This window comes from Macaca fascicularis, chromosome 15, assembly GCF_037993035.2.
Source record: "Macaca fascicularis isolate 582-1 chromosome 15, T2T-MFA8v1.1".
Classification (NCBI taxonomy): Eukaryota; Metazoa; Chordata; class Mammalia; order Primates; family Cercopithecidae; genus Macaca; species Macaca fascicularis.
In genome coordinates, this window is record NC_088389.1 from 102,893,179 (window position 1) to 102,912,935 (window position 19,757).

Consider the following 19,757-nt stretch of genomic DNA (forward strand, 5'->3'; position numbering starts at 1 on the left):
ATGCTCATTTCCCCTACATGAAAAACATAAAGTGACTTGAACTATTCTGCATCCTAACTCTCACTATCAAATATTTTAAAAGGGAACTCTCCATCTGCACAGGACTTTTCCAAACACTCTCTTTTTAGCACTTAGTGCAGTAACCAAAACATTCTAGAGACTCAGTGAGTACTTTTTAAATGAAGAACTAAATTCTTCTGAAACTGGGTGTCTCCCCTGTTGATTGCACTGGGGTCTCAGGATTATTCCTGAGGTCATGCATTTTTGACCCTTATAGTTTTTGGCACTAGTCATTGCCCTGCTCCTTCTTGAATGTCTCTTCGTTACTGTCCCTGACACCTCTCCATGCTGGGTTCCCTCTATCCTCCTCATAGTAACTCTGCCAAGATTGATCCTGATCTTCTCTTTCTCAGTCTTACTCCTGAAGTCGAAGGTGCTGCTTAAGATGTTGGTTTGTTCTTTCTTCCACAGAGATCTCTGGCATCACCAACTTCTAGAGTTACTTATGTAGAGAAGACCCTCAAATCTGAATTGTTTCTCTATTTTTTTTTTTTTTTGAGACGGAGTCTCACTCTGTCTCCCAGGCTGGAGTGCAGTGGCGTGATCTCCGCTTACTGCAAGCTCCGCCTCCTGGGTTCACCCATTCTCCTGCTTCAGCCTCCCTAGTAGCTGGGACTACAGGCGCCCGCCACCACACCTGGCTAAATTTTTGTATTTTCAGTAGAGACGGTGTTTCACCGTGTTAGCCAGGATGGTCTTGATCTCCTGACCTTGTGATCCGCCAGCCTCAGCCTCCCAAAGTGCTGGGATTACAGGCGTGAGCCACCACGCCTGGCCCTGAATCCTTTCTTTAACTCTTATGTGACCTCTTATCCCACATCCCCAATTACTTCTTGGACAGTTGGCAGTCACACTTTGACACTGGGTTTAATATGGCATCATAACCCTCTTGCCATAAAAAACAGACTTTCCTTCTAGATTCTCTATTCTTTATGTCATATGTTCATGCTCACATGCTCAAAAACTTACTCGCAGCCAGGTGAGGTGACTCACACCTGTAATCCCAGCACTTTGGGAGGCCGAGGCAGGTGGATCACCTGAGCTCAGGAGTTTGAGACCAGCCTGGACAACATGGTGAAACCCTGTCTCTACTAAAAATACAAAAAATTAGCGGGGTGTGGTGGTGGGCAACTGTAATCCCAGCTACTCGGGAGGCTGAGGCAGGAGAATTGCTTGAACCCAGAAGGCAGAGGTTACAGTGACCTGAGATCATGCCATTGTACTCTAGCCTGGGCAACAAGAGCAAAACTTCATCTCAAACAAACAAACAAAAATCTTACTCACTTTGACTTACTTCTCTCCTTTGTTTCCTAGAGCTAATAAAACATCAAGTATTGTTTGTTTGTTTGTTTTTTTCCATATTCATCCTTTTCCTTTCTCTATCCAGCACCATGGTTTTTATTTAAAAGTATCCCCATTGGGAGACTCGGGAGTCACTCAACACATGGCCACCACCCCTAGATTCATCATCCTAAACCCTAAGCTCAATATATCACAGTCTGCCAAAGGAAAAAAACACAAACACATATTCTCATGATCCCCTTTGTCTTAGCTCCCCAATAACACATGTATGTTAATTCACTAAATTGAGTATTCAAGACCCTTTAAAAAAAACTTTTTCCTCTTTTTAGGAAAAATTTTTATACAGCAAAATACAGAGATCTCAGATACATAATTTGATAAGTTTTGGCAAATACATATATACCCACATAACCAGCGCACCAGTCAAGATGTAAAACATTCTTATCCTAGAAAGTTCCCTTGAGCCCCTTCCAGTCTCTACTGCCCCGATAGGCAGACATTGTTTGTCTTCTCTCACACAGATTACTTTTGACTATTTTTGAACATCATATACATAGAATAACTCAATATGTACTCTTTTGTGTCTGAATTCTTCCATTCAACCTAATGTTTTTGACATATTCATATTGTTGTGTCCATCAGTTCATTCACTTTTATTGCTGCATAGTATTACATTGAACCATGGTTTGTTTATCCATATTTTCTGGTGGTAGATATTTACATTGCTTCCAGTTTGGGGCTAGTATGCATACAACTTCTATGAACATTCTCGTACAATTCTTTTCTTAAACCTATGTTTTATTGCATTTGGGTAAATAGAAGTGAAATTGCTCACTAAGACTTTTTATGTCTGAGACCAGATCTACCTCTCCCTGTTTCCTCCTTTTTCTTTTTCCCTTCTTCCTCCTCCTTTTTTTTTTTTTTTTTTTTTTGAGAAGGAGTCTTGCTCCGTCACCTAGGCTGGAGTACAGCGGTGCGATCTTGGCTCACTGAAAGCTCCACCTTTCAGGTTCACACTGTTCTCCTGCCTCAGCCTCCTGAGTAGCTGGGACTACAGTCGCCCGCCACCATGCCTAGCTAATTTCCTCTTCTCTTCCTCTCCTTTTTCTTTCTCCTCCTTTTTCTTCCTCCTCTCTCCCTCCCTCATTCACCCGTAATCTCCTCAACTAGATTATAAAGTCTTTGAGGACAATATGCCTTATTTTTCTCTGGACTCTCCACAGGGCTTGGCAGAGTTTCCTAAACAGAGTAGACATTTGGGAAATATTATTTGGTTAAACAATTTAACTGCATGAGGAAGTTATGCTGCTATTCCATTTTATGATGGGAGAGAAAGCAAAGACCCAAAGGATTGACATTGTGGAGAGGTCAGTGACTGATAGCTGAGAGAAATCCGTACTCCACCTTCCCTTTCGGAGTGCTTCCCACCTTATAGGCCCACTTAATGCTGACTTTTTGATGTCCTTAAAAGTTCTTTATTTCCATAGTTAGTGAATTAACAGTTCCATCACGTGGAACGTAGTGACCAAGAGTACTGAACCAACAAACTGCCTGGGTTTGAATCCCAGCTCCAAAACTGACTGGTTAACAGTTACTTTTTCTCAAGCTACATAAATTCCCTGAGCTTTAGCTTACCCTTATGTAAAGGAGGGTTAACAGTACTCTCATACTTCGTAAGTTTCTTGTGAACATTACATCATCATCATCATCCATAACATTTTTGATGCTTTCCATTATCTAGGCATTGTTCTTACACACACTAAATACAGCCTCACGTCAGCTCTATGATGCTACTACTATCTCCATTTTACATAAGGGGAAACTGAGTCACACAGATTTTTTTATTTTTTATTTTTGTAATATGTCAAATATCTAACTGCTGATTTATGGTCAAACCTGATTTCAGATCTAAGCAGGCCCAAACCAGAATGTATACACTTAGCTGCTGCCCACAGATGAGATGATGTATGTAGAACACTGTGCCAGTGCCTAGTGAATGTACATATTCAGGAAACATTAGCTGCCGTCACCATCATTATTACAATAACTGACTACAAAAAAAGCTAGTCTTTTCCATGTGATGTAGAGGCTTTCTTGTAGTCAGACAAGATCAAGGTGACCACTGAGTCTGCCATTCCTTGCTCTTGTTTTAAAATAAAGCATTTAGAGTTACTCATGGCTTTCTTAGGCTTACAGTTAGGTGGTATGTATACATTTGATTTGATAGCATGAGGAATTCTTTGTGATGTCAGGTTTCAAGTTCAAGTTGCTTATGTGATTGAATATTTACCTAGGATAATGGTGGCAGTAGAGGGTCCCATCTTTTGGCAAATATCTGTGTGGATGAGGTTGGATACTTACTAGAGACTGTGGTGAACTGCATTAGCTCTTTAGAAAAACATTAAGTGTCTGTCAGCACCATACTGCCTCAATTCTGTGGGTGCTGCCTCTGAACACTTTCCAGGACTTTCTAATTTTAAGAATTAATAGAAATATGAATATGAATTGGTGGATCATGGTGGCAGCATTAGTGATCACAAGCCTCCTGAGCGTGGTTGCCACAGCATCATAACCCCCTCTTCACTTCACCACTTACACCACTGCCCGTTTGTGGTCCATCTCCTGAGATCACCTGTCCCTAACCAGCTTGCTCTTGCTGCTTCTATTTCAGAACTCAGTTTCTGTAACACATGGGAAAAGACTAGGTTTCTTGTGGTCAGACAAGATCAAGATGACTGCTGAGTCTAAAATTGCAGCCGGTCTGTTTCTCACCTTTAGTCCCCCTTAGTGACTCGTGTGCACATTCCTCAGCATGACTATAGAAGTTTTAAAGACCTCCTCTTGCATTCTTGCTCTCTGACCTACAGCCACCTATTGTGGGAACAAAGTCTCAGGATTAAATCAGGGCTCCCCTCCTTTCTTGTGCCACTGCTGCTTTGCCTCTTCTCAGTGCTGTTTTTCCTTCCCTCCATCATCACTGGTTAACGCCCCACCAGCTATTCCAACCTAGGAGCTACATCTCTCCGAGCAGAGCTTCATTTTTATGTCCTGACCTCTAAGTAATTGGAGAATTTACAGTTGTCTGATTGCAGCACTTATAAACCTGCGTGGGGTGAACAGTGAAATCATGCTTAGGAAAAAATGTGATTTAAAAAATACGGAAAATGAAGATAGATATTATTAAACACTTTTCTTCTCATCTTAATTTCCAGTGAGTTCTTCATGCCTGGGCTGGTTGATACACACATCCATGCCTCTCAGTATTCCTTTTCTGGAAGTAACGTAGACCTGTCACTCTTGGAGTGGCTGACCAAGTACACATTTCCTGCAGAACACAGATTCCAGAACATTGACTTTGCGGAAGAAGTATATACCAGAGTTGTCGTAAGTATCTTGTGTGTGAGTATGATATTCTGTTTGGTCATCTATAGGAGTATCAGTTTCCTAGGACAGATATAAATTATAAAGCATAGGCAGTTAAGCCTAAGATGGGCCACAGAGAATTTTTAAGTTTTTTTTTTTAACAGTCCAGTGAGTTTGTGACCACTTTACCTACATAGCTAGTCAGTGGCAAAGACAGAATTTGAATCCAAGTTTCCAAAACCCCAATCTGGTGGGTTTTACGTTACTCTTGTACTTCCTGTGTTTTACTTTACCAAATTTGGGTTTACTGAATATGTGTGGTTCCCTACTCCTGCCAATCCGTAATGCTCTTCTGAGGACCATATGGATTCGTTATGTGACCTTTGCAGAGTTATGTGACTCACTTTTCCCATCTGTAAAAAATAGAGATCATGATAGTACCTATTTCACAGGATTCTCGTGATAATTAAGCAAGTTAATATTTGTAAAATTCTTAGAATAGTGCCTGGCACATGGTAAGAGCTCTATTTGTTTGCTTTAAAAATAACCAAGGAAATTTAAAATTAAAAATTTAAATTACTGTTAGAAGGGATATTGTGTTACTCTGGGAGCTTTGCAAGGAGGCACTTGGTAATGTGACTTGAGCACTGACACCACTAGAGGGAACTCTGGGGCTAGTACAGTCATTGAACAGTGGCAGTAGTGTGTGCCAGCCATATGTTGAAAGCTCTGAAAGTGTCCTTCCTTCTCCTCTTTCAGGAAAATCAGTTCCTTTCTTTGTACTCCAATCCTATGCCCAGAACCAGAATCCACTCAGGAATCAGGAACAGTTTCTGCAGTAAAGGAGCGAAAGCGGAAATGCCGCCTTATCTGACCGTTATGTCTTGGGTGTTCAGTGCACTTGGTCTGAACACTCATGGACTTTTGTCGGACCCATTGATTCCTCCTAAGGTGTTCACTACATGTGGTGGTGGCAGTATTATAAGCCTTCCACATCTACTGACCTAACCATCTTGCCAGTTTTTTTGGTCTTGCATCATTCCAGCCTTAAAGAGTAAAAGCAAGTGCTAACTTTTTTTTTTTTTTTTTTTTTTGTTAAGACAGAGTCTCACTCTGCCACCCAGGCTGGAATGCAGTGGTATGATCTCGGCTCACTGCAACCTCTGCCGCCCAGGTTCAAGCAATCTCCTGCCTCAGTCTCCCAAGTAGCTGAGATTACAGGCACCTGCCACCATGCCCGGCTAATTTTTGTATTTTTAGTAGAGACAGGGTTTCACCATATAGGTCAGGCTGGTCTTGAACTCTTGACCTCAAGATCCACCGGCCTCGGCCTCCCAAATTGTTGAGATTACAGGCTTGAGCTGCTGCGCCTGGCCAAGCAAGTGCTAGCATTTATATACTTGCCTCACATAATTATAAATTCAGTGCAATTGTGGATCTTACACATTTAGCATGCACCACATGACACTAGAAAAGCTGAGAAGGACTAAAGCTGTGTATAAAGTAGCTGGCGCATTGTGTTAATGAATGGTGTTAACCACACCAAATCTTTATTCTCAAAATTTATTTATACCTCACATTGTTCTAAAAGAATGTGAGATAGCTGAAAATTACGTAATATACAACAAAAGAAAATGAGTCATGTAATAAAGGAGAAGAAAACAAGGGGGAGGGAAAAGTAAAATAAAACCAAGTAATCATTGTCTACTGTGGGGGTCCATGCATTTGTTAGTTTGTCATGAATTTGGCTTTACATTTCTAGAACCTGATCCAAAGAGGGAAATCAGTTACGAAATTTACTCTGCTTTTATGATTAAAAAACACATTTGTTAAGGTAAAGCATATCTATGCTTCATACTGAAACTCAAGAAAATTAATCTCAGTATTCCTTAGTATGGATAGACACTATGCTGTCAAAATATATATCGTAAAGATGCTATACTACCAAAAAGTCCAGATAGATCATTCTTTCATGTTTAGAGAGATAGAGTATCAAGGACTATATATTTTTCAGGCAATACTCCATATAAATTATTTCTGACATCAGAGATTTGTTCAAGTATTTGATGTCAGGCCAAGTGTGGTGGTGGTTTAAGTATTTGATGTCAGGCCTGTAATCCTGGCACTTTGGGACACCAAGGTGAGCGGATCACCTGAGGTCAGGAGTTCAAGACCAGCCTGGCCAACATGGTGAAACCCCGTCTCTACTAAAAATTCAAAAATTAGCTGGGCATGGTGGCATGCACCTGTAAGCTCAGCTACTCAGGAGGCTGAGGCATGAGAATCGCTTGAACTCAGGAGGAGGAGGTTGCAATGAGCCAAGATCAGGCCACTGCACTCCAGCCTGGGTGACAGAGCAAGACTCTGTCTCAAAAAAAAAAAAAAAAAAAAAAATTGGAGAGCACATCTCCTATGTTTCTTATGTGTCTGAGAATGAATGAATGTGGGCCCACAAACTTTTAAGTTGGAGGCACTGAGGGTATGACTGACATCTGTTTAAGGGTGTTGAGATGTGTTAACTAGCCACATAGCCTACTCAATGGGCTGAGTTCAGTGGGAATAAACAGGAGTAGCTTTGGGTTTCCTTCCTCCCTTCCTTCTTCCCTTTCTCAGGGGTCTCCCTGTCCGGTCCCTTTACTGTAATTAGGGCAGTTCCTGAACTTTCTAGTGTTTTCAGTTCATTCTAGTTGTTGAAAGAAAAACTTCACACAAATTAAATTTAACAGAGTAAATTCAGTAAAGAACGATTCCAGAATCAGGCAGCTCTCAGAACCAGGAAAGGTTCGGAGAACTCTGCCCAGCAATGTGGGCAGGCAGCATTTAAGACAGAAAATGGAAGTGAGGTACAGCACCAGCTTGATTGTTACAGCTCTGGGTTTGCCTTATTCAAACTTGTTCTGATCACTTGGCACCTGTGACTGGCTAGAGCTCAGCTGCTGTGACTGGCTGAGACTCAGCTATTTGTTACAAAAGCATATAATTAGGCTTTCAGTGAGTTGATATACTAAGTTAGGTTGCAGTTCCTTATGAACTCAAAGTTGAGAAGCGTGCTCAGGCCAAATTTAGTTTACTTTAACACAGTCCAATCTGAAGCTGCAATTTCTCATTCATTAAAAGCTTCTCCCCACATAAGCCACATACCTCCTGGTTTAGGCCTGACACTGAGGAAGGGGCTTACTGTCAGTGTTTGTGTAGTGCTTCTAAATAGCCCCTGCTTTCCATTTTGATTTCATCTTTAAGATTGTAGAAAAGTGCTTAAAATTTTGAAAATTTTGAAAAATTTAAATTACATGTCTGTTTTAATTTTGAGTTTTATTTTAGTTTGGTTAGTAAATGTAATGTGTCATTTTTCTTGGGGATAGCTGAGATTTATGACCCAATAAAAGGTTAATTTTTATGATTATTCTGCAATTTTTTAAAAGAAGACTGTGTTTTCTCTGTTGATTTGACTTTATTTCTATCTTTATGAGATGAAGCTGTTAAAAGTCTTGAACAGTTCTATTATTTTGCTCCATATTCTCCCATAATGGTGAGACAAGAGCATTTTCATTCTGTTCCCTTCTTCATTCCTACCCTTTTTGCCATGTCCTATGTTATATCATCTGAGATTTTAGTTACATTTTTTTGCCATGTATACTGTATTTAATTTAACTTTTAAGTTTAATTTTAAAAAATTATCTCAATTTAATTCCAGTTTTTTATTTGTTAACATCTGCACTTAATTTAACAATGAGGGCTGGACACAGTGGCTCATGCCTATAATCCCAGCACTTTGGGAGGCCTAGGCGGGCGGATATTACCTGAGGTCAGGAGTTCAAGACCAGCCTAGCCAACATGGTAAAACCCCGCCTCTACTAAAAATACAAAAATTAGCCAGGCATGATGGTGGGTGCCTGTAATCCCAGCTACCCAGGAGGCTGAGGCAGGAGAATCACTTGAACCCAGGAGGTGGAGGTTGCAGTGAGCCAAGGTGTGCCATTGCACTCCAGCCTGGGTGACAGAGCAAGACTCCTTCTCAATAATAATTATAATTTAACAATGAACTTTGCTTTTTATTTTGCAACTTGGATCCCTGTCTTCATTCATTTTTGTTGGAATATATCCTCTGACAATTCTTTCCAATCAGGTGGGTGATAAATATTCTAAAACCTAGAATTATCAAAAATGGCTTTACTTTTATTTTTTTTTTTGACTCTTGAACAATGCCTTAGCTGTAGAGATAATTCTTTTTGAAATTATTTATCAGCATCCAATGTGCCGACATCAATCTGATTCCCATTTCTTTCTAGTTAATTTTCTGGCCTTTGGGATTTTTTTCTTCATTCCTGATATTTTGAAATTATAATTGTTGATCATCTCAATTCATTCTCAGTTTAATTATTCAGTTCATTCTCTTTAATACATAGTTCTTTCAATAAGAGAACGCCTGTTTTCCTTCTGTTTCTAGGAATTCTGTTATTTCTCCTTCTGTCTCTCTCTTTCTGAGTATATTCCTCTCTTCAATATATTCTTTCTTTTGATAATTACTATTAGAAAAATGTTGAAACTTCTGTTCTATTTTCATGTCTCTAAACTTTTCTTTCATACTACATTCTTAGGAAATGGTATGGGCCAATTTTGTAAATCATTAATTCACTCTTACTATTTATAATAACCTGTTCCTCTTTCAAGGATATGACATCCTGTCCTATTCATTGAAGTATGCTATTTTTTGTTCATTTTATGTCTCTTGTTGTTTTAGTAATTCTGCTTCCTCAGGTGTTCATTCAGTAGATATTTACTAAGCACCTCCTAGAACCCATACACTTTTCTAGTTGCTGGAGATTAAATTTGATACCTTTGTTATGGTATTGGCTTTTCACCTGGATTTGTGATGGAGAGTTCATCCTTGTCTGTAACTGACAAGTTCTAAACATCCTCTACTGATAGCCGGATCTTTTTGTTTTACATGGAAATTGTCTTAATATTTGGAAAAATTGACAGGTTTCCAAATTCTTTTGACTTTTGGGACTAACCAATGTTGCTGAGTTCTCATTTGCTTTTTTAAAACAATTGACTGGGCCAGGTGCGGTGGCTCATGCCTGTAATTCCAACAACTTTGGGAGTCTGAGGGCAAGAGGATCACTTGGGGTCATGAATTCAAGACCGGCCTGGGTAACATAGCAAGGGCTTGTCTTAAAAAAAAAAAAAATAGCGCTGGGCGCGGTGGCTCAAGCCTGTAATCCCAGCACTTTGGGAGGCCGAGACGGGCGGATCACGAGGTCAGGAGATCGAGACCATCCTGGCTAACACGGTGAAACCCCCTCTCTACTAAAAAATACAAAAAACTAGCCGGGCGAGGTGGCGGGTGCCTGTAGTCCCAGCTACTCGGGAGGCTGAGGCAGGAGAACGGCGTAAACCCGGGAGGCAGAGCTTGCAGTGAGCTGAGATCCGGCCACTGCACTCCAGCCTGGGCGACAGAGCGAGACTCCATCTCAAAACAAACAAACAAACAAACAAACAAACAAACAAAAAATAGCTAGGCATGGTGGCATGCATCTGTAGTCCCAGCTACTTGGGAGGCTGAGGTGGAAGGCTCTCTCGAGCCCAAGAATTCAAGGCTACAGTGAGCTGTGATGTGTGACGGCACCACTGCACTCCAGAGCAAGACCCTGTCTCGAAACAAAACCTAAAATAACAACAACAACAACAACAACAAAATGCAACACACTGAATCTTGTTAGAGGCTACTGTCCAAGGTACGGCACGTTCCTTTCTATTATCCTAACTCCAAACTCTCTCAATGCTGCAGACACTTGAGCTTCTGATGTCAAGAAAACCCTCTTTTTTCACGAAGGAGGAAACACGGAATGTAAGCAACTTTCTCAAGGTCCCATAGCTAATAACAGGCAAAACATAAGCAAGAGCCACCGTCTGGAGGGTTTTCCTCTGCACTTTAAAAGCTTCTGCTAAAGATATGCCCCAAAGTACTCAATCCGCTAGTCCTTTTCCCAAGTGCTCAGACAGGTCAGGCAATATCAGTTCCATTTTCTTTCTTGAGGATCTTTTCACCTCCTCCCATTCCTTTGTTTCTAGCCAGCATTCTCTCTGGCACTACTGTAATCTTGGTATTCTCTTTGCCTCTTTCTTGCCTTTAATGCCCACTCCCTGGATCCAGGAATTACTTTTCTTTGGATTACTTTCGCGTTTTACTAAAAGACAGTTTCTAAAAACTTCCTAAGAAAGAGTTCATGGAGAGCAACATTTTCAAGTCATTCAGTACTTAATCATATTTCTATGCTACCTTCACACTTGATTGATAATTTACCGGGGTATAAAATTGTATGTTAAAAAATAACTCCTGGCCGGGCGTGGTGGCTCAAGCCTGTAATCCCAGCACTTTGGGAGGCCGAGACGGGTGGATCACGAGGTCAGGAGATCGAGACCATCCTGGCTAACACGGTGAAACTCCATCTTTACTAAAAAAATACAAAAAACTAGACGGGCGTGGTGGCAGACGCCTGTAGTCCCAGCTACTCGGGAGGCGGAGGCAGGAGAATGGTGTAAACCTGGGAAGCGGAGCTTGCAGTGAGCCGAGATCCGGCCACTGCACTCCAGCCTGGGCGACAGAGTGAGACTCCTTCTCAAAAAAAAAAAAAAAAACAAAAAAAAAAAACAAAACTCCTATTGTGACAAACAACTTATATGTACTTGTGGGAAGACCTCCTTTTGAATTGCTAGAACATGAGCATTGCGTTTTTTTGCAAGTAGTTAAGTGTCTGTGTGTCACTGTGGCCCTTAGAAAATTTTCTAAAGTACTTAGAAAATAGAAAACTATATAATAGAGTGTGTTCTATTTTCTAAGTACTTTGATTATTTACTTAGGATTTTTGGTTACAGAATGATATATATGAGTTGAATATGAAGGCATTGTTCTGCTTCCAGCATTGTTAGTGAGAAATCCAATGTCGTTGTGAGGCCTGTCATTGATCTGTGACCAGTTCTTTTTTTCCTAGAGTTTTTAGCATCTTTTCTATACTTACAGACTTAATATCTCAAAATTATATGCCTTACTTTGGGTTCTCTTTTTATTCCCCGTGCTGATAATTCTATGAGGATTTTAATTTTAGAGATGAGTGTATTTTTCATATTTTTTCCCTTCCATTTATTAAAAAAAAATTTAGATTTCTTATTCTAAACGTCAGACTGCCTAGATTGAGCCTAATTTTCTTATGTTCTCACCTTTGATTTTCATCTTTTCCTTTTCCTGAGCAATTCTCTTATAATTTATCCTACAACCCTCCTACTGGCTTCCACATTTCATTTATAATATTTTTACTTTTGGAGAGCTCCTGCTTTCTGATTTTCATAGCATTCTGTTCTTGTTTTGTGGGTGCAATAGTGTCTTTTATTTCTTTGAGGATGTGAGTCATAGTTGTTTTCTTTTAACTGAGTTTTCTTCTGACCTTATAGATTATGTTTCCTTTAAGATTTTTTCCAGATTCTTTCTCCTCCTCCTTATCTTTTTGATAATAGATTCCCTCCAATGCCTATCAAATCCTGGACATACATTCATACTGTGATGCTGTAAGGTGCTGACTGGAATATCTGGGTGGAGGTAGCACTTGTTGATGGTAACTTCATTATAGGATGAGTAGTGAAGGCAGTGAATTTGGGTCCCAAATGTCATTGTGAAGACATCCTTCTTTTAGAGTCATTCATTTTCTCTAGAAAAGAATCCTCTAGTCCCCTGCCAGGAGTTGTGGGAGTAGTACATGTGGTACTCTGAGGAAAATGACTGAGTGCCCTTGAGGTTGGCCAGATTTTCACTTAAACCTCTGCTTTACCTTCTCTTTTGGGGCTTGTAACCTCTAAATACTATCCAGGTTCTATAAAGAGTAAATCTCTCCTACAAGGAAGAGGTTAAGGGTGGTTGGCTGATTTCAACAAGGTTCCTGCCAGTGTTCAATCATACCCACACAAACTTCCACCCAATCCCCTGCTAAAACCCACACACTTCTCTCCTTCTTTCCAAGTTGCTTCCAGGTTCTTGTCCACGTTTTTTGTCTTCTGAGAAGATGATGAAATATTTTCTCTGCTCATGCCTCTCCTCTCATGTTCTTCTTGTGGGTTAATAACGTTTTTAGCCGGGCGCGGTGGCTCAAGCCTGTAATCCCAGCACTTTGGGAGGCCGAGACGGGTGGATCACAAGGTCAGGAGATCGAGACCAGCCTGGCTAATATGGTGAAACCCCGTCTCTACTAAAAAAATACAAAAAACTAGCCGGGTGAGGTGGCGGGCGCCTGTAGTCCCAGCTACTTGGGAGGCTGAGGCAGGAGAATGGCGTAGACCCGGGAGGTGGAGCTTGCAGTGAGCTGAGATGCGGCCACTGCACTCCAGCCTGGGCGACAGAGCGAGACTCTGTCTCAAAAAAAAAAAAAAAAAAAAAAAAAAAAAAATAACGTTTTTACTCCTTTACTGTTATGTTAGTTGTAATTTGCAAAGGAAAGGAGGTATATGTGATCAACCTTGCAGGTTGAGCTAAAAGTCTGGCTGAATATTTTTATTCTGTAGTAGAAGAAAAATCTTATTTATGTACTCCCAGATGCAATAAAATTTGGATATCCTTAAACAATCCTAAGAAAGAAGGAATTCATTAGTATCACATTTTAATGAATTCTGAAGCACAGAACTGTGTGAATCCAGAAAATATCAGAAGTATCAGCTTCTCTTCCAGCTAACTTTTGAAATATAAATACTTTTTGCCATTTACCTAACTACTCGACATCAAGATGGCATACCTTTAAATAAAAACATTTTAAAATTAAAAACTAAAATTCTGTTTTCCTCTGGATGTATCATGTGACTTTTCTGAGCACACGTGATTCATGGTTTTTGTGATTTATTTTTAGAGGAGAACACTAAAGAATGGAACAACCACAGCTTGTTACTTTGGAACAGTTCACACTGACTCATCTCTGCTCCTTGCTGAAATTACAGGTGAGCAAATGAAAGCACGATTTATGGGCACATCAAGCAAAGACAGCCAGACCATCGTGGCAAACAACTTATATGTCCTTGTGGGCAGATCTGCCTTTTAATTGCTAGAACATGAGCATTACATTCTTTTGCAAGTAATTAAGTGTCTGTGTGTCACTGTGGCCCTTAGAAAATTTTCTGAAGTACTTAGAAAATAGAAAACTGTATCATAGAATGTGTTATATTTTCTAAGTACTCTGATTATTTACTTACAATTTTTGGTTACGGAATGATATATATGAGTCTGAATTTTGTGTATTAATTTAGGGCTTCTTAGGGAAACTTGACTAATTCTAGCTGTGGTAATAGTTTCTTACATCAGCAGATACATGGTGGCTGTTGGTAGAGCTGTTGACTAGAGTCAGGGCACTGTGCTAGATGCTGGGAACACAACGAGATAAAAAATAGTCTCTGCCCTTGAGGAGCCAGACAGAATACCTACACACATTGATTACTAACCTTAGTAACCTCTGTTACTAGACGTCTAGCATTGTGCAAAGCACTCTGTAAGGATTAGTTCAGCAGCAAACAGCCTTCTGAGGTGGTTACTGATGTCCTCATGTTACAGATGGTTAGACTGACGCTCAGAGAGGGTCAGTGACATGCCCAGGGTTGCACAGCTAGTAAGAAGAGCTGATTCTGGATTTAGGTTGATGAGTCCAAAACTTGCAACCGGCACAGTGCCTGGCACATAGCAGATGCTCAGTAAATACTGTTGGCTGATACACTGATGCCACTGTTTGCTTATGCAAAAGACCTAATGGGTGACTCTGAAAACAGATACTACAGTTTTCAGAGAAGGCAAAGAAAACCCAGAACTAGGACACCTAGGAAGACTTTATGAAAGGGGCCTTTAAACTGGGCTTTGATGTAAAGACAACATGAGGAGAGGACAAACTCCGGATAGGAGAAATGACGTGGACACAGGTATGGGAACAGGAGTGTCAATAGTGGATGCAAGGACCACAGTAGTTTAATGGGAGGAGTGGATTCATCGCCTGGGGGCGGTGGGAGAAGAAGGTAGGCAGATGGGAGGGCTCAGATTGTGGAAGAGCTCAAATACGCACCAAAGACCCAAAACAGGTTCTGAGTCTAGGCGTGAGTGATGTGATGAAAGTGGTATTTTAAGGAAGATTAATCTAATGGCCAGTTATTAAAATGAATTGCAGGGTAAGGAGACAGGCAGAAAGGTTTTTGAAAATCTCTTTATGACAGACATGGAGACACTGTAAAAACAATTACCATTGTCCCATATAGCCTCAACTTTCTTACTGTAATCCCAGCACTTTGGGAGGCCAAGGTGGGTGGATCATGAGGTCGGGAGAAACCATCCTGGCCAACATGGTGAAACCCTGTCTCTACTAAAAATAAAAAAATTAGCTGGGTGTGATGGTGCATGCCTGTAATCCCAGCTACTCAGGAGGCTGAGGCAGGAGAATCACTTGAACCGGGGAGTTGGAGGTTGCAATGAGCTGAGATCGCGCCACTGCACTCCAGCCTGATGACAGAGCGAGTGAGACTCCGTCTCAAAAACAAAACAAACAAACAAACAAACAAAACAAACAAAAAAACCCCACCTGACAGCCTGAGAATGGGGATGGGGGAGGTAATGGGTTAAAGTGATGAATAGAAAAACTTTTACTGTTTACTGAATATAGTGGGGAGTTTGTGGTGGTTATTGTTCTTAAGTGGTGTGATGGTGGATGATCTTTTACATTTTCATTCATGTTTTCCATAATGATTTTGATTTAAAACTGATTGTTAAAAGCTTAGAAAAAGTACTGTTTCAGAAACAAACATGCCTTCATATTCTTTTTGTGTATGCTTTACAGATAAATTTGGACAGCGGGCATTTGTGGGCAAAGTTTGCATGGATTTGAATGACTCTTTTCCAGAATACAAGGAGACCACTGAGGAATCGATCAAGGAAACCGAGAGGTAAAAAGCCTATTTGTCTTGATTTGTCTTACAGGTTAGTTCTTGTGCTGCATTGATGGAGTTATAGATGGGAAAAGGAAACAGGATACTGTTATCACCCATTTGGGATGTGCACATACTCAGAATGCTTTGTTTAATGCAATGAGTCAGCTAGTCTACGGTGAATTTGATCAAACACTTGATAATCATTAATGATTCACAAAGAGCTTTCCTTTATAGTGCCACACTTGATCCTCATAGAAATCTCCATGAAGCATCTGTCTTTTATGATAAGAAAACTGAGTCTGACATAGGCTAAGAGGCTTGCTCACAGTCATACAGCTTTTAAGTAGTGGAGCCAGAATTCAAAACCAGGGCCTATGACTCTAAATTCAAAGTTCCTTTTTTTCTTTTCTGTTTTTTTTTTTTTTTTTTTTTTTTTTTTTTGAGACAGAGTCTCACTCTGTCACCCAGGCTGGAGTACAATGGCGCAATCTCAGCTCACTGAAACCTCCACCTCCTGTGTTCAAGAGATTCTCCTGCCTTAGCCTCCCGAGTAGCTGGGACTATAGGCGTGCACCATCGCACCCAACTAATTTTTGTATTTTTAGTAGAGACGGGATTTCACCAGGTTGGCCAGGCTGGTCTCGAACTCCTGACCTCAGGTGATCCACCTGCCTCAGCCACCCAAAGTGCTGGGATTACAGGCATGAGCCACCACGCCTGGCTCAAAGTTCTTTCTATCATGATATAGATCTCACCCCATATTCAATGTAAATAAAGAGAATAAAAGAGAAATAGAGGGTATGCAAGAATACTTGGTATAGCATATATTAATTTAAAAATGGTGATGGAAGTGAAGAATTATTTATGAAATAAAATATTATACAAGAAGTTAGGAAAAATGAGTTATATTTACAGGTTAATGAGACTTTCACTACAAAAGGATTTTTTAAAAAGATACCAAAGTAATATATGTTTCCGTGGTACAGAACTTAGAGAAGCACAAAAAGGTACAAAGAAGATTTTTTTTTTTATGAAGCCACCAAAAGTTACATAATTGGGTATCTTGTATTGTTTTCTCAAGGTGGTATATGCATCCTTCACTACTATTTCATCTTACCTTGGGAACAGGAAAGTTGTTCTGGATGTATGCTGGAATGGCCGTAATATGCTAACGTAGGGAGCTAGAATATCCCCTCTCCACAAAGGTGACCTGAAAGAACATCTCTGCAAGCTGAAGTGCAGGCATACAGGAGGGAAGGTGTGGTTCCTTTTTCTGCTTTGGTTCCACATCTGTGCTCACAGGGAGTAAGGCCTCACTCTCCTACCGGTAATAAAGGCTCTGAGGATGTTCTGTGGTGACACAGGCTACAGAGAAACCATGGGAGGGAACAAGGCCCACTCTGCTGCTGCTGGCCATGGAGCTGGATTCCCAGAGGTCGTGGACAGCCTACTTTGGGAAGATTTCCACCGCAAAGAATAGGGTACCATATGCAGATAGAATCATAAAAGGTAAAGATGTGCAAGGGAAATGAACACATGTTTCCACATAAAGACTTGCAGGTAAATGTTCGTAGTGTCATTATTTATAGAAGACAAATGTGGAGCAGGTTCACTGAATACAGGTGTCAGTCCCAGGGGAGGACTCCAAACACCTCACCAATACTGCACACCACTTGCATGAGTCTAGTGAGGCAGCACACTTATATAACAAGTTAAGTGAAACAAGTTTATTATGCACAGATAGGTAGCAAGGGACAATAGAAGCTTAGGTGAACTGATCCTCCACGGCTCAGGAAAGTTGCTCAGGAGTCTCATATGTGCATGCCCCACGTCACATCATAGCTGAGGGACCCTGGGAGCATGCTCTCTCTACCTGTGGTTTTATACCCAGATGAAACTGGACTCACTGAGCTAAAACATTGCAAAACATCCTGTTCTAGGAGGAATGGGAACAGAGCCCAGGCTGTTCTGACCAGTTTCTCCATATCTCAGGGTGGTTGCATTTCCAGTACATTCTACAGTTATTCTGATAACTACAAGTAAGAAAAGGGGAAAAGCTGGGTCACCAAGGCCATATGGGAACTAGTCTTGCACCAAATAGTGGAAGCAACCAAAATTTTTTTTTTTTTTTTGAGACGGAGTCTCACTCTGTTGCCCAGGCTGGAGTGCAGTGGCGCGATCTCGGCTCACTGCAAGCTCTGCCTCCCGGGTTCATGCCATTCTCCTGCCTCAGCCTCCCGAGTAGCTGGGACTACAGGCGCCCACCACCACGCCCAGCTAATTTTTTTGTATTTTTAGTAGAAACGGGCTTTCACCACGTTAGCCAGGATGGTCTCAGTCTCCTGACCTCGTGATCTGCCACCTCAGTCTCCCAAAGTGCTGGGATTACAGGCGTGAGCACCCAGCCAACAACCAAAATGTTTATAACTGGTGAATGGATAAACAAAATGTTGTATACAATGGAGTAATATTCAGCCATAAAAAGGAATGAAGTACTGATGCATACTACAACATGGGTGATTTTTAAAAACACACTGCTAAGACAAAGAAACCAAACACAAAAGGCCACATACTATATGATTCCATTTGTATGAAATATATAGAAAATGCAAATTCATAGAGACAGAACACCAGCGATTGCCTGGGGCTGGAAGTAGGAATAACTATTAACTAAATGAGCCCAAGGAATCTAACTGGGGTGATGAGAATGTTCAAAAACTTGATTATGATAGTGGTTGTAAAACCCAATAAATCTACTAAACATCATGGGTTTGTGCACTTAAAACAGGTGGATTTTATGGTATGTAAATTATACTTCAATAGAAATAGTTTTTAAAAATAGGAGTATGTGGGTGAGATTGTGTTCATGTACATTTGTGTTTTCTAGTTCACATCCACTTTAGAGAAGAGTTGAGTAGAAAGTGATTAGATTTTTTAAAAAGAAGATTTTGTACAGAATAAATAGCTGTGAGCATATCTGCAGAGACTCCAGCTCTCTGTGATTTTCTCCTGTGGTACAGTAGAGCTTCTCTTGATGCTTCTAGTATTCTTCCCCTCACTTTTCTCCCTTAATCATGCATCATTGAAGCCAAAACCAAAAAGGCCTGAGAAGCTCAGGATGTATTAACACACTCTGTCGAATTAAAGTTGAAAGATGAATTAATGCACTGAGGCATTCTTCCCATTTGCCAAGGTCAGTGTATGGGTTTGTCCAACTTGCATGTCAGTATTATTTTTGTGTAACAAATTATATTTAAAGCCTCCAGGAACTTGCTATAGGAGTCGCAGGGTAAATCCTCTTGTAAAATGAAGTAAATAATTTACCCTCTCCCTACCCTTTATTATAGATCAGGGTTTCTCCTGTAGATTGGATTTGCTTTTAAGTACATATGGCTTGCTCATTAAATTACTTTTGGTTATTGGTCATACTATGGCTTGAGATTATGAATTTTCAGTATGTTCTTTTTCATATAACATCAGGAGATTCTACTGACCATATAAATACTTTTCTTATATTTTAAAATGGCTTTTCTGTAGTACCTTAAGGATTTGGCAAGAAATTGTATCGTATTCTTTTTTTTTTTTTTTTTTTCCGAGATGGAGTCTCCTGTCGCCCAGGCTGGAGTGCAGTGGCACAGTCTCTGCTCACTGCAGCCTTCCCCTCCCAGGTTCAAATGATTATCATGCCTCAGCCTCCCTAGCAGCTGGGATTACAGGCCCCTGCCACCATGCCTGGCTAATTTTTATGTTTTTAGTAGAGATGAGGTTTTGCTACATTGGCCAGACTGGCCTCGAACTCCTGACCTCAAGTGAGCCGCCTGCCTCAGCCTCCCAAAGTGCTGAGGTTACAGGCGTGAGCCACTGCACCTGGCCAAAATGTAATTTTATTCTGTTCAACATCTAAGAGATACAGAAGAAAATGCTTTAGATATAAATCTTTCCCAAGACCAAACGTATTCTGATGCAAGTTTTAGAAGTTCAGCTTCTTTCTATTCCCCAGACCTCTTTCCTCTTAAAAGTGTCCTCTGAAAAGGGAGCAGAGGGGCTGCTTATATGCTCACAGAGAGGAGGAGGTACTCGCCTTCGTTTAG

General features: G+C 40.7%; 1 protein-coding gene across 2 annotated transcripts in view; it reads left to right on the top strand.

The window, feature by feature from the left end:
* The window catches only part of GDA (guanine deaminase), a 112,020-nt gene that overhangs the window by 58,389 nt on the left and 33,874 nt on the right, over positions 1 to 19,757 (top strand). For both annotated transcript variants that reach the window (XM_005581927.4, XM_005581925.5), the window contains exons 3-5: positions 4,575 to 4,746; positions 13,617 to 13,704; positions 15,576 to 15,681. In XM_005581927.4, coding sequence (XP_005581984.3) covers positions 4,575 to 4,746; positions 13,617 to 13,704; positions 15,576 to 15,681 — 366 coding nt within the window. The remainder of the gene's footprint in view (positions 1 to 4,574; positions 4,747 to 13,616; positions 13,705 to 15,575; positions 15,682 to 19,757) is intronic.